Consider the following 12,130-nt stretch of genomic DNA (forward strand, 5'->3'; position numbering starts at 1 on the left):
TTACACAGCATCCCGAGGGATCTTTTATTTTCTTGGAAAGTATTTATCTTCGTAAATGACACAATGAAGGAAATCTCCAGGCTCATCATGATCATTTCCTACGCAGATAAACAACAAGCCGCTTTCCAGACCATGTAAATTGGCAGAACTGGATGATGGCTTTATTTCATCTTCCCAACAACCTGACATGGGGCAGTTTTCTGGATGGTTAGACAGGGAAGTGTGTGTGTGTTTTTTGGGGTGAGGGAGCCTTCCCGAAGGGATCTAGAACCCTGAAATCCTCCTGTCACATATGCTTTTTCTTGGAACCTAAAGATAATGCTGTCAAATTCAGCATCCCCCCCACCCCCACCCCAGTCCTCCTCTAGCTGCCTCACCTCAGGTGGAAGCTCTCCTGGCTTATCATCACCCCACTGGAATCTCCCTGACCTTGGTTAGAGGTCAGTCCTCTATCCTCACCCAGACCACTGAATCAGAAGTCTGCGGGAGCGTGCACGTCAACACTGGGCATTTCTGGGGGAAGAGTGAGGGAGGGTAGGGAAGGGATGCTGCCAAAGGAGGGCCTGAGAACCACTGTTGCAACGGTTCCCGTGAACCCGCTCTATAGAGGGCACCCGGACCAACCACAGTCAAGAGCCGAACTCACCAATGCTATTTGCAAACTCGCCTCTTCAGAGGTTTCACCTGCGGAGACTGTAAAAGTGCAGGTTCTGAGCCTTTCCTCCAGCAGTTTCTGAATTGGAATATGTGGGTGCAATGAAGGAATCTACATTTTTATAGATGTTATCCCGTGTACAGAGAGGCCATCAGATTGTTAACTTAAAGGAAACAACGCCTTCCCTCACTCTGCTTGGGTGGGTGGGTCGGTGGGGTGGGGTCCCGCGTTTGTGTAGCCAGGTTACAACCGTGACCAATTATATGCATTAACTCCTGGCTCCGAAGGCGGCGACAGAGGATGCGATGGTTGGATGGCATCACCGATTCAATGGACATGAGTTTGAGCCAACTCGGGGAGATGGTGATGGACAGGGAAGCCTGGCGCGCTGCAGTCCATGGGGTCGCAGAGTCGGACACGACTGAGCCACTGAACAACTGCCGGCCCCGAAGCCTACCCACCCCCAGTTTGACCCCAGTGTGTGAGCGCAGGCGCCCGGGGCTCGTGAAGGGACACATAGGGCCTTTCTAGGTGCAGGTGAGCCGGCGGTTCCAGGTGAGCTGTGCACGGGAGGGGCGGGACCGGACACGAGGGAGGGCGGGGCCTACCGCGAGGGGGGCGGGACCCACTGCCGACACGTTCAAGCTCGCCAATCCGCGGGCTCGTAACAGTCGCTCTCCCCGCCTTCCGCCGTCCCACCTAGAGCGCCGGCTTTCTATAGGCCGGCCGAGGCTCCTTCCGGCCAGGGGGCGGGCTCTGCGCGGTGGCGGGAAAGCGGCGGACACAGCGGTGTTTTCTCGGAAGCTGAGGGATCTGAGGCGGCGGCGGCGAGTCCCGGGTCGAAAGCTGGCGACGCCATGGACGCAGCGGAGGTGGAGTTTCTGGCCGAGAAGGAGCTGGTCACCATCATCCCGAACTTCAGCCTGGACAAGATCTACCTCATCGGGGTGAGAACCGCCGGGCCTCCGGCTCGCTCTGGTGGGCTCCCGCTCCCGGGGGCCGGGGTTGTCGGGGCCCAGGGCCCGCAGGTGTCGTCGGGCGGGGCTGGGAAACCTGTGCAGATGGGCGGCGGGGCGCGGGGCCGGCCGAGACCGCGCAGGGCGTCAACCCGTGAACGGCGGAGGTCCAAGCCCTACACTTGTGAGTGACGGGATGTGCGTTTATGTTTGCAGGGCGACCTGGGGCCTTTCAACCCCGGCCTACCGGTGCAGGTTCCTCTGTGGCTGGCGGTCAACCTGAAGCAGAGACAGAAGTGTCGGCTGCTCCCGCCCGAGTGGATGGACGTGGGTGAGGACGCCGAGCGGGCCCCGCGAGTGGTTGGGAGACGGGGTGCCCTTTAGGGGGCGTGTGTACCAACTGTAGTTCAGGTTTTCACTGTAATATTATTTCCACTCGCTTTATTTAAAAAAATATTTCATTTTATTTTTTGTTTATTTGTTTAGCTGCACCAGGTCTTAGTTGCAGGCATGCAGGGTCTTTTAGTTGTGATTTGGGGTATCTAGTTCTCTGACCAGGGATTGAACCTGGGTCCCTTTCGTTGGGAGCGCGCTGGAGTCTTGGCCACTGGACCACCAGGAAAGGTCCCTGGTTTTTATTTTATATTGGAGTATTAGTTGAATAACAACGTTGTGTTAGTTCCTGGTGTGCAGCAAAGTGATTCAGGTATATGTGCATGTGTCTACTCTTTTTTGAAATTCTTTCTACATTTTGGTTATTAGAGAATATTGAGCAGAGTTCCATGTGCTATGCAGTAGGTCCTTGTTGGTTATCCATTTTAAATCTAGCAGGACACATTCCTGCAGCACATAGCACTCTGCTCAAGGTTATGTGGCATCCTGAATGGGAGGGGAGTTTGGGGGAGAATGGATATATGTATACGGATGGCTGAGTCCCTTTGCTGTTCGCCTGAAACGGTCACAACATTGTTTGTTAATTGGCTATAACTCAGTACAAATGGGGCTTCCCAGGTGACTCAGTAGGTAACAATCCACCTGCAACGCAGGGGATGTGGGTTTGACCCTTGGGTGGGAAAGATCCCTGAAGGAGGGCATGGCCACCCACTCCAGTATTCTTGCCTGGAGAATCCTCTTGGACAGAGGAGCCTGTTGGTCTATTGTCCATAGGGTCGCAAAGAGTTGGACACGACTGAAGCAACTAAGCAGGCACACATGCAATACAAAAGTTCAAATTTAACAAATAATAAATATGATAGTGTGTATATCTCAGTCCCAAACTCCCAATGTATCCCTCCCCTCCACCTTTCCCCTTTCCTAACTCAAAGTTTGTTTTCTAAGCCTGAGTCTGTTTCTGTTTTGTAAATAACTTCACTTGTATCATTTTTTTTTTAGATTCCCCATATGGAATCTAAAAAATATGTGTCACCTATATGATACACAGATATTTTCTCCTATATATTATGGGTTGTTTTTACATGTTCTTCATAGTGTCCTTTGACACACAGTGTTTAAAAATTTTAATGAAGTGCTGTTTATCAACTCTTTCTTTTGTTGCTTGTGCTTTTAGTATTTGTCTTTTTCTGTCTGGTTTTCTTCACTTAGCATGATGATATCCAGGTCCATCCATGTTGCTGCAAGTGACATTATTTCATTCTTTTTAATGGCTGGGTGATACTCCAGTGTGTGTGTATACACACCACATCTTGTTTATTCATCTGTCGGTGGACACTTACTTTGCTTCCACGTCTGGGCTATTGTAAACAGGGCTGCAGTGAACATTGGCGTACATGTGTTTATTTATTTATTTATTTATTTTAATTTTTTTATTATTTGTTTATTTGGCTGCTCAAGGGATATTTTAATTGCAGCATGTGGGATTTAGTTCCTGGTCCAGGGATCAAACCCAGGCCCCCTGCATTGGGAGCACAGCGTCTTAGCCACTGGGCCACCAGGGAGGTCCCTATTTATTTATTTTTGGCTGCACTGTGCATTATATGGGATCTTAGTTCCCTGACCAGGGATAGAACCCTAGCCCCCTGCAGTGAAATCTCTGAGTCTTAACCACTGGACTTCCAGGGAAGTCCCACTTGTATCTTTTTTGTTTTTTTTACAAAAAACAATTTATTTTTTGTTTTTATAAAAAACGCAAATTTCAGAGAAGTCTTTTTTTTTTGTTTTTAACATATTTAGTTTTTTATGTATTTATTTTTGGCTGTGTCAGGGGCTTCCCTGATAGCTCAGTTGGTAAAGAATCCGCCTGCAGTGCAGGAGACCCTGGTTCGATTCTTGGGTCCGGAAGAGCCATTAGAGAAGGGAAAGACTACCCACTCCAGTATTTTGGGGGCTTCCCTTGTGGCTCAGCTGGTAAAGAATCCACTTGCAGTTCGGGTAGACCTGGGTTCGATCCCTGGGTTGGGAAGATCCCCTGGAGAAGGGAAAGGCTACCCATTCCAGTGTTCTGGCCTGGAGAATTCCATGGATAGTCCATGGGGTCGCAAAGAGTCAGACACGACTGAGCGACTTTCACTCACTCACTGTTTTGGCCGTGCTGGGTCTTCATTGCTGCATAGGCTTTTCTCTGGTTGCGGCAAGCGAGGGCTACTCTCTAGTCCTGTGCACAGACCTCTCATCGCAGTGGCTTCTCCCATCGCTGCGGCGCCCGGGCTCTAGAGCACGGGCTCTGGAGTTGTGCACAGGCTTAGTTGCTCTGCCACAGGTGGATCCTCCTGGACCAGGGATCGAACCCTTGTCCCCTGCATTGGCAGGCAGATTCTCTACTACTGAGCCACCAAGGAAGCCCTAGGCCTCTACCTTTATTTTTTAGTTTGCATTTTTTTTCCTCTTATATTTTATTATTATTATTTTTTTCTCTTATATTTTAAAATTATTTTATTTTTAATTCAGAGATAACTGCTTTACAATGTTAGTTTGATTTCTGCCATACATCAACATGATTTAGCCAGAGTGATTTAAGTCAGAGAGAGAAAAGCAAATATCTTAACCACATGTATATGGAATCTAGAAAGATGGTACTGATAAACTGATTGCAGGGTAGCAGTGGAGACGCAGACATAGAAACCAGCTTGTATCTTTTTGAACTGAGTGTTTTTCCAGGTAGATGCCAAGTAGTGGGATTGCAGAATCCTGGTAGTTCTTTTTATAGTTTTCTGAGGACCCTCTATACTGTTCTCCATAGTGGCTCCACCAGTTTACATTCCCACCAATAGTGTAGGAGGTTTCTGTTTTCTTCCCACCCTCAGCATTTATTGTTTGTAGTTTTTTTAAAAAAAGCATTTTATTGTGACTTCTGTTTTAGGAAAGTATATGAGTGGCTTCATGGCTAAGTCTTGTCCAACTCTTGCAACCCCATGGCCTGTAGCCCGCCAGGCTCCTCTGTCCATGGGATTTCTCAGGCAACAATACTGGAGTGGGTTGCTGTTTCCTTCTCCAGGGGATCTGCCTGACCCAGGGATGGAACTTAGGTCTCCTGTATTGGAGGCAGATTCTTTACTGACTGAGGCACCAGGGAAGCCCCTATTTGTAGATTTTTTTTTTTTTTTAATGTGTTTTCTTGTCTGTGCTGTATGTCATGTCATGTGGGATCTTAGTTCCCTGACCAACCAGGGGTCCAACCCATGCCACTTGCTTTGGAAACCTGGAGTCTTAACCACTGGGACCTCTAGGGAAGTCCTTATTTTTTGTAGAATTTTTGATGCTCACCATTCTGATTGGTGTGGGGTGATATCTCATTGTAGGTTTTTTTCTTTTTTTTTTTAAAGAACTTTATTTTTTTATCTTATTTATTTTTTGACTGTCCTGGATCTTCTTTGTTGCATGGACTTTTCTCCAGTTGCTGCGAGCCGGGTCTGTTCTTTCATTCTGGTGTGCAGGCTTTTCTTGTTGCAGAGCACAGGTTATAGGGCACTCGGGCTTCAGGAGTTGAGTCACGTGGGCTCATTAGTCATGATTTTCGGGCTCTAGAGCACAGGCTCAACATTGCGAAGCATGGGCTTAGCTACTCCAAGGCATATGGGAATCTTCTTGGACGAGGAATAAACTGGTGTCTCCTGCATTGGCAGGCAGATTCTTTTCCGCTGAGGCACCAGGGAAGCCCTCATTGTAGTTTTGATTGCATTTCTCTAATAATTAGTGATATTGAGCATCTTTTCATGTACCTCTTAGTAGACATCTGTATGTTGTCTTTGGAGAAAAGTCTTTTTAGACTGCCTGTGTTTTGATTGGGTGTTTTTTTTTTTTTTAATTGAGATGCATGAGCTCTTTGCAAAATTTGGAGATTGATCTTTTGTTGGTCATGTTATTTGCAAACATCTCCCATTCTGTGGGTTGTCTTTTTATGGTTTACTTTGCTGTGCAAAAGCTTCTGAGTTTAATGAGGTCCTTTTTGTTTTTGATTTTACCTTAGAGTATAGTAGATTAACAATGTTGTGTTAGTTCCAGGTGAAGAGCAAAGTGATTCAGTTAAACATATACATATATCTACCCTTTTTAAATTTCTTTTCTCATTTAGTCTATTAGACTATTGAGCAGAGTTCCATGTGCTGTGCAGTAGGTCCTTGTTGGTTATCTATTTTATTTATTTATTTTTAACTTTTTATTTTGTATTGGAGTATAACTGATTAACAATGTTGTGATGTTACAGGTGGACAGCAAAGTGACTTAGCCATCTGTATATATGTATCCATTCTCCCCCAAATTCCCCTCCCATCCAGGATGCCACATAACATTGAGTGGAGTTCCATATACTATAGAGTAGGTCCTTGTTGGTTATCTGTTTTGAATATAGCAGAGTGTGCATGTCTTTTTCAAACTCCCTAACTATTCTTTCCCCCTGGCAACCATAAGTTCTCTCTCTGTGAGTCTCTTTCTGTTTTGTAGGTTTGTTTGTATCGTTTCTTTTTAGATTCCACATATATGGAATGCCGTGCGATATTTCTCTTCTGTCTGACTTACTTCACTCACTATGACCATTTCTAGGTCCGTCCATGTTGTTACAGATGGCATTATTTCATTCTTTTTAATGGCTGAGTAATATTCCTAGTACATACATAACATTTCTTTATCCATTCCTCTCTCAATGGACACTTAGGTTGCTTCTGTGTCTTGGCTGTTGTAAACAGTGCTGCAGTGAACATTGGGGTGCATGTATCCTTTAGGATCATGTTTTTCTCTGGATATATGCCCAGGAGTGGGATTGCAGGGTCATATATATGGTAGCTCTGTTTTTTAAGGAACCTCCATACTGTTCTCCAGAATGACTGCACCAATTTACATTCCCACCAACAGTGTAGGAGAGTTCCCTTCTCTGCATACCCTATCCGGCATTTATTGTGTGTGCATTTTTTGATGATAGCTATTCTGGCTGGTGTGAGGTGATATCTTGTTGTAGTTTTGATTTTTATTTCTCTAATAATCAGCAACGTTAAACATTTTTTTAAGTGCCTTTTGGCCATCTGTCTTCTTTGGAGAAATGTCTATTTAGGTCTTCTGCCCATTAGTTGATTGGGTTGTTTTAATGCTATTAAGCATCCTGAGCTTTTTGTAAATTTTGGAGAGTAATTCCTTGTTGGTCACATCATTTGCAGACATCTCCCATTCTGTGGGTTGTCTTCTTTTTGTTTTTATTTTACATTGGAGTGTAGTTGATTAACAGTGTTATATTATTTTCAGGTGTACAGCAGAGTAATTCAGTTATACATATACCTGTATTTTTTCTTTTTCAAATTCTTTTTTCATTTAAGCTATTAGAGATTATTGAAAGTTCCCTGTGCTGTACAGTAGGTCCTTATTGGTTATCTGTTTTACACATTTTAGTGTGTATATTTCAATCCCAAACTCTCAATCATCCCTTCCCTCCACCTTTTGCCACTGGTAATCGTAAGTTTGTTTTTTAAGTCTGTGACTCTGTTTCTGTTTTGTAAATAAGTCTATTTGCATGTTTTTCAGTTCTGCATATAAGCGACATTATGTGATATTTGCCTTCCTCTGTGTGGCTTACCTCACTTAGTATGATAATCTTCAGGTCTATCCATGTTGCTGTAAGTGACATTATTTCATTCTTTTTCATGGCTGAGTAATATTCTGGTGTATATATGTAGCATATCTTCTTTATGAATTTATCTGTTGATGGACATTTAGGTTTCTTCCTTGTCTCAGCTATTGTAAGCAGTGCTGCTATGAACATAGCAGTGCATGTATCTTTTTAAATTATAGCTTTGTCCAAATATGTACCCAGGAGTGGGATTGCTGGATCATATGGTAACTCTGTTTTTAGATTCTAAGGAACCTCCATACTGTTCTCCGTAGTGACTGTTGTTCAGTTACTAAGTCATGTCTGACTCTTTGTGACCCCATGGACTGCAGCACACCAGGCCACTCTGTCCTCCACTATCTCCCAGAGTTTATTCAACTTTATGTCCATTGGGGCTATCTAACCATCTCATTTTCTGCTGCCCCTTCTTCTGCCTTCAATCTTTCCCTGCATCAGGGTCTTTCCCAAGAAGTCAGCTCTTTGCATCAGGTGGCCAAAGTATTGGAAATTCAGCATCAGGACTTTCAGTGAATATTCAGGATTGATTTCCTCTGGGATTGACTGCTCTGATCTTGCAGTCCAATGAACTCTCAAGAGTCTTCGGCACCACAGTTTGTTCCCACCAACAGTGTAGGAGGTTTCCCTTTTCTCCACACCCTCTCCAGCATTTACTGTTTGTAAACTTTTTGATAATGACTATTCTGACCAGTGTGAGGTGATATCTCATTGTAGTTTTGATTTGCATTTCTCTGATAATTAGTGATGTTGAGCATCTTCTCATGTGGCTGTGGTCATCTGTGTGTCTTCTTTGGACAGAAGTCTGTTTAGGTCTCCTTCCATTTTTTGATGGGTTGTCTATTTTTTTGGTATTGAGCTTCATGAGCTCTTTGTCAGTTTTGGAGATTGATCCTTTGTTGGTCTCATCATTTGCAAATCTCTCTCCCATTTTGTGCGTTGTCTTACTGTTTTCCTTATGGTTTCCTCTGCTGTGCAAAAGCTTTTCAGTTTCGTTTGGTCTCATTTATTTTTGGTTTTAATTTTTATTTTCTATCAGAGTACAGTTGAAGAGCATTGCTCTTAGCTCCAGGCGCACAGCACAGTCACTCAGTGATACATACACGTATGTCTCTTTCTCAAGTTCTTTTCCTGTTTGGTCATTAAAGAATAGTGAGCAGAGTTATCTTTGGTATACTACGGATCCTTGTTGGTTATTTATTGTAAATATAGTAGTGTGTTTATGTCAGTCCCAAACTCCCAATTTATTTTTCCCCTCCACTTTTCTATGAGTCTCTTTTTGTCTCATAAATAAGTTCATTTGTATCTTTGTCTGGCTTACTTCACTTATTTTAATAATCTCCAGGTCCATCCATGTGGCTGCAAATGGAATTATATCACTATTTTTTTTTAATTGAAGTATGGATGATTTATAATGTTGTGCCATCTCAGCTACACAGCAAACTAACTTAGTTATATATATATTTTTAATATTCCTTTCCATTATAGTTTATCCCAGGAGGTTAGATATAGTTCCAGTGTTAAACAGTAGGACCTTGTTGTTTATCCATTCTAAGTGTAACAGTTTGCATCTACCAACCCAGACTCCCTATCCACTCCCTCCCCCCTCCACCCCTCCTCCTTAGCAATCAAAAGTCTGATCTTCTCTGTGTGAGTCTGTTTCTGTTTTGTAGATAGGTTCATTTGTGCCATATTTTATTTTTTTAGGTGTTTATAATTCTTTATTTGGCATAATTTTAAACTTACAGAAAGGTTGTAAGAATACTGTAAACAAAATCCATGTACCCTCTACACAGATTCACCAGCTTCCATCTGCCAAACTGTGTATAGGCATGTTATTTTTTTTTCTGAATCACTGAGAGTAAGTTGGAGACAGTATATACCTTTAGTAGTACACAATGTGTGTAGTTCTAAGAGCAAGAATATTTTCTTATATTGCTTCAGTATAATTCTCAAAATTATGAAATTTAACATTGATGCAATATTATTATCTAATCCACACTCCATATTCAGATTTTTAAATTGTCCCACTGGTGTCCTTTACAGCTATTATTTCTCCATTTCAGGATCCAGTTCACAGTCCCACAAGGGATTTACTGTTCTTTTTCTATAGACTCCTTTAATCTGGAACATTTCCTCAATCTTTGTCTTTATTGATCTTAAAATTTTTAAGGGTACAGCAATTATTTTATAGGCTGTCTCTCAGCTTGAATTTGCCTCACATTTCCTCAGAATTAGATTCAGGTTATACATTTTTAGCAGAGATGCCTGGGAAGTGATGTTGGGGCCTCCTCATTGCATTATATCAAGAGGCATGTAGTGGGAAGGAAATCCAAAAAAAGAGAAGGTATATGTATACATATAGCTGATTCAGGCTTCCCTGGTAGCTCAATTGGTGAAGAATCTCACCTGCAATGCAGGAAACCCTGGTTGGATCCCTGGGTCAGGAAGAGAAGGGCTAGGCTCCCCTCTCCAGTATTCTTGGGCTTCCCTGGGGGCTCAAATGGTAAAGAATCTGCCTGCAATGCAAGTGACCTGAGTTCGATCCCTGGGTCGGGAAGATCCCCTGGAGGAGGGCATGGCTACCCACCCCAGTATTCTTGCCTGGGGAATCCCATGGACGGAAGAGCCTGGTGGGCTGCAGTCCGTGGGGTGGCAAAGAGTTGGGCGTGACTGAACGACTGAGCACAGCGTGGCTGATACCTTTCGCTGTACAGTGGAAGCTAATAGCATTGTAAAGCCGCTGTGCTCCAAAAAGAAACAGAGGCACATGACGTCAGATTGCCTGAAATCGATGAACTTAGCTTTGATCCATTTGCTTGTCACATTCTTACCCAGCAGTTTTTGCACCCATTGATCTACTGCTATACTTTTTTGCTGTCATTTTATTGTAAAAGAGAGCCCATCACATCTATTTATGTATGTATGTATGCATTTATTTATATTAGAAGAAACTCATGGATTTTTATTTTATGCAATTGGTTAAATCCAACTTTTTTACTGTATACTTTAATACTAAAATTATTTCAAATTTGGCCCCTTTGGGCTGGCTTCTCTGTCCTTTTATTATGTCACTATCATTCTTTGAGCACATTCTTATTTCTGGGACAAGATATTTCAGGCTTAGTTAAGCTTTCCCTACCCCACACTCAGATGGGCCCTCTCAGCTTGTTTTGTCTTAATGGAGAACAGCTTTGAGAAACCACTTGCCATGGACTCCCCTGGTGATGCAGTGGTTGATACTTCAGCATCCAGTGCGGGGGGGTGGGGGGGGGGTGGGGGGGGGGTGGTGTAGGAGTTCAGTCCCTGGTCAGGAAACCAAGATCCCGCATGCCTTGCAGCCAAAAATCCAAAATGTAAAGCAAACAATATTGTAACAACTTCATTTTTTTTTTATTTATAAATAAGTTTATTTATAATGATATTTACCTAATAAAACAAAACACATGAAACTCACAAGTTATACAAAGAAACTGATGTATAATAAAGAGTTTAAAAAATTGGCACACATAAAAAAAAACACTTGAAAAATAGAAGGAAACCTTGTGCCAAACATACTATTGCTTCTATCCTCTCCTCACACAAAGCTAGGGAAAAATTTTAAATACACAGTATATTTGCACACACACTGGATTTTTTTTTTAATCATATATTTCAAGTTCTCACAATATAATTGGACTTGCAGGTTTAGAGATATGGGTGATTATCACTTACACTTCCATCTCCTCTCCCACCTTTTTCTACATTTTAATTGCATGTAAATATGGAAAAATTAAGGATGATGCCATATCTACTTTCTATTCTGTAACCCTGTTTGTGTGTACACATGTTCGCTCAGTCAGTAAGTTGTGTCAGACTCTTTGCGACCCCATGGACTGTAGCCCACCAGGCTCCTCTGTCCATGGGATTTTAGGCAACAATACTGAGTGGGTTGCCATTTCCTTCTCTAGGATATGCCATATTTTAGATTCCACATATAACCGATATATGATATTTGTCCTGACTTACTTCAACTTAGTTTGGTGATGCCTAGTTCCATCCATGTTGCTGCAGATGGCATCATACTATTCTTTTTTATGGATGAGTAGTATTTCATTGTATGTATTTACCATATAAATATGTATGAATTCATCTTTATGAATTCATCTGTTGATGGGTGTTTGGGTTTCTTCCATGTCTCAGCTGTTGTAAGCAGTGCTGCTATGAGCATAGGGTGCATGTAACTTTTTGAATTATAGTTTTTTCCATACATATGCCCAATAGTTGGATCATATGATAGCTCTAGTTTTAATTTCTGAGGAACTTTCATACTGATTCCCATGGTGGCTGCACCAGCTTACAGTGCCACCAACAGTTTAGGCGGGTTCTCTTCCCCACACCCTCTCCAGTATTTATTGTTTGTACACTTGCTGATGATGGCCTTTCTGACAGATGGAAGGTGATACCTCATTCTAG

At 42.9% G+C, this 12,130-nt stretch overlaps 1 protein-coding gene across 1 annotated transcript in view; it reads left to right on the forward strand.

Annotated features, from left to right (window-relative positions):
- Positions 1–1,419: 1,419 nt before the first annotated feature.
- The window catches only part of GINS2 (GINS complex subunit 2), a 35,507-nt gene continuing 24,796 nt past the window's right edge, over positions 1,420–12,130 (forward strand). Inside the window, exons 1-2 of the mRNA XM_070451441.1 lie at positions 1,420–1,602; positions 1,828–1,942. Of these exons, the coding sequence (XP_070307542.1) occupies positions 1,513–1,602; positions 1,828–1,942 (205 nt within the window). The 5' untranslated portion in view covers positions 1,420–1,512. The remainder of the gene's footprint in view (positions 1,603–1,827; positions 1,943–12,130) is intronic.

Source organism: Odocoileus virginianus, chromosome 20 (assembly GCF_023699985.2).
Source record: "Odocoileus virginianus isolate 20LAN1187 ecotype Illinois chromosome 20, Ovbor_1.2, whole genome shotgun sequence".
Taxonomy (NCBI): domain Eukaryota; kingdom Metazoa; phylum Chordata; class Mammalia; order Artiodactyla; family Cervidae; genus Odocoileus; species Odocoileus virginianus.